Below are 1,830 nucleotides of genomic sequence, written 5' to 3' on the forward strand. Positions count from 1 at the left end.
GCTATGCTCGTGTGTTCTGATAATAATAGCTTTCTAGGACTAAACATTATTTGGATAATTGGTAAAAAATAAAAACAAAGTGAAATATCTTAACCCTACTGTTAGATCTACCTGAAAAATTTTTATTTGTTTTTTTTATTAAAATATTTGTTCTTATTTTATTACTGACTGCTTACTTGTCATTTTTTACACCATTGATGGACAAAACTTTTTAATAATATAAAAAATATCTGTATGACATTATATTCTGCAGTTCTTCCCTGTTGTACCGAATATCTATACTTTTCAAATTATCATATCGAAGATAGAAATTTTAATATTTTGACAAAATTAATTTTGTAGGTGCCACAAGTTTGTTAAAATTTCCAAAGGGTGCCGCGACTGAAAAAAGGTTGGGAAACACTGGTCTAATACAGTGGTTCTCAATCAAGGTGCGGGGGTCCACTAGGGGGCCTCAGTAAACTTCCAAGGGGATGACTTCAGTTCAATTATTTTATAAAGTTAAATAATTCTAATTAAAATTCATACTATTTTTTTGTTAAAAATGTAAAACCACTTCATTATAAAATGTAATTATTTCATTTTAAAATTGAGTATTGTTTTATTAATGAAAACAGCTCTTGAAATAATTGCAGTTCATTTAATATTGACCAAAAAAAAAAAAAGACTGTAAAAAAGCAGCTTTATCATAATTACATCAGAACATACCAGAAGAAATATCACAGCATATATGAGGAAGAGTCTTCAAATATTGTGTTGGACAAGTCAAAAAGGTTGAGAACCACTGGTCTATAACACTACTTCCATCCAAACAAGCTCTCAGGACACTGAAAAACATGTGGTGGAAGGGATTTGATACCTGTTGTAGTCGAACCAGGCAGCATAGCTGGGTATAATGATGTGATGGGTTTGTTCAGTCACGTTGTCCTCCGAGTCAATCAGACGATTAATCACCATTTTGCCCTGTTCATCTTCCTCCTGTCAATTACAATTCGTAAACACTTTCAGAACCATCTGACTGTATAAATGGCTTGGCACTGAAGTCATATATTGATAGACTACTTAAAAAAAAAGAATTTATAGCTAAAGTGCAAGGGCTATTTTCAACAAAATACTGTGCATCTGATATAATAATGGAGAGAAATTTTTCAAAAATATAACTGGATTACAATATGAAGAGACTCTACCTTGCCACCAGATGCTAGTGAATCATCTTCCTGGTCATCTAAGAGGGTAAACAAAGTTAATGCGATCATTTACATTTCCTCTGACAAGATATCACATTCATACCCACAACAAATAAGAAGCAAAATACTCACCCAAATCAGCAACCGTTCCGCCTTTCACTGGCGTGTTCTCACTGTCCTTTTTCTGATTGACTGCAAGCAGAAAGGCAGAGAACATTTAGGAAAGCAGATGATGTATCAGACAGACAATTCCAATACAATAAAATTTAAAAGCTTTCAGTCTAAAGTAGGACAATGAAAGTAGGGTGCAACTTGTAATAGTAGAGTGTCTATTTTAGCCATGCACTGAATTTCAATGCATCCAGAGGGGCTTTTAAAAAAAAGGTGCTATGAACTATGAAATAAAAAGATCAGAAAAGAGACAGCTCAGCCATTTAAATCAAGCAAGTAGTCAGTAGTCCCCCCCCAAAGTCACTTACTAAGCGTACTACTACTAACAGGGAAAAGCTACCCTAAGTAACCCAGGGTTATGATCAAGTGTACAATAGGGCTGTCAATTTTTCTTTTCGAATTTCGAATATTTGTCGAATTTAAAATAAAAATCCACAAATTTTAGGTGTGCGTTAAGGAGGCAGCCTTATCA

General features: G+C 33.7%; 1 protein-coding gene across 2 annotated transcripts in view; it reads right to left on the reverse strand.

Annotated features, from left to right (window-relative positions):
• Nucleotides 1–1,830, reverse strand: part of LOC107666814 (SWI/SNF complex subunit SMARCC1-like) — a 19,058-nt gene that overhangs the window by 11,788 nt on the left and 5,440 nt on the right. For both annotated transcript variants that reach the window (XM_016458270.1, XM_016458269.1), the window contains exons 12-14: nucleotides 1,320–1,379; nucleotides 1,188–1,225; nucleotides 860–978 (exon numbers count right to left, since the gene is read on the reverse strand). In XM_016458270.1, coding sequence (XP_016313756.1) covers nucleotides 860–978; nucleotides 1,188–1,225; nucleotides 1,320–1,379 — 217 coding nt within the window. The remainder of the gene's footprint in view (nucleotides 1–859; nucleotides 979–1,187; nucleotides 1,226–1,319; nucleotides 1,380–1,830) is intronic.

The sequence above is a fragment of the Sinocyclocheilus anshuiensis genome, unplaced genomic scaffold, assembly GCF_001515605.1.
Source record: "Sinocyclocheilus anshuiensis isolate Anshui unplaced genomic scaffold, SAMN03320099.WGS_v1.1 scaffold267, whole genome shotgun sequence".
Classification (NCBI taxonomy): domain Eukaryota; kingdom Metazoa; phylum Chordata; class Actinopteri; order Cypriniformes; family Cyprinidae; genus Sinocyclocheilus; species Sinocyclocheilus anshuiensis.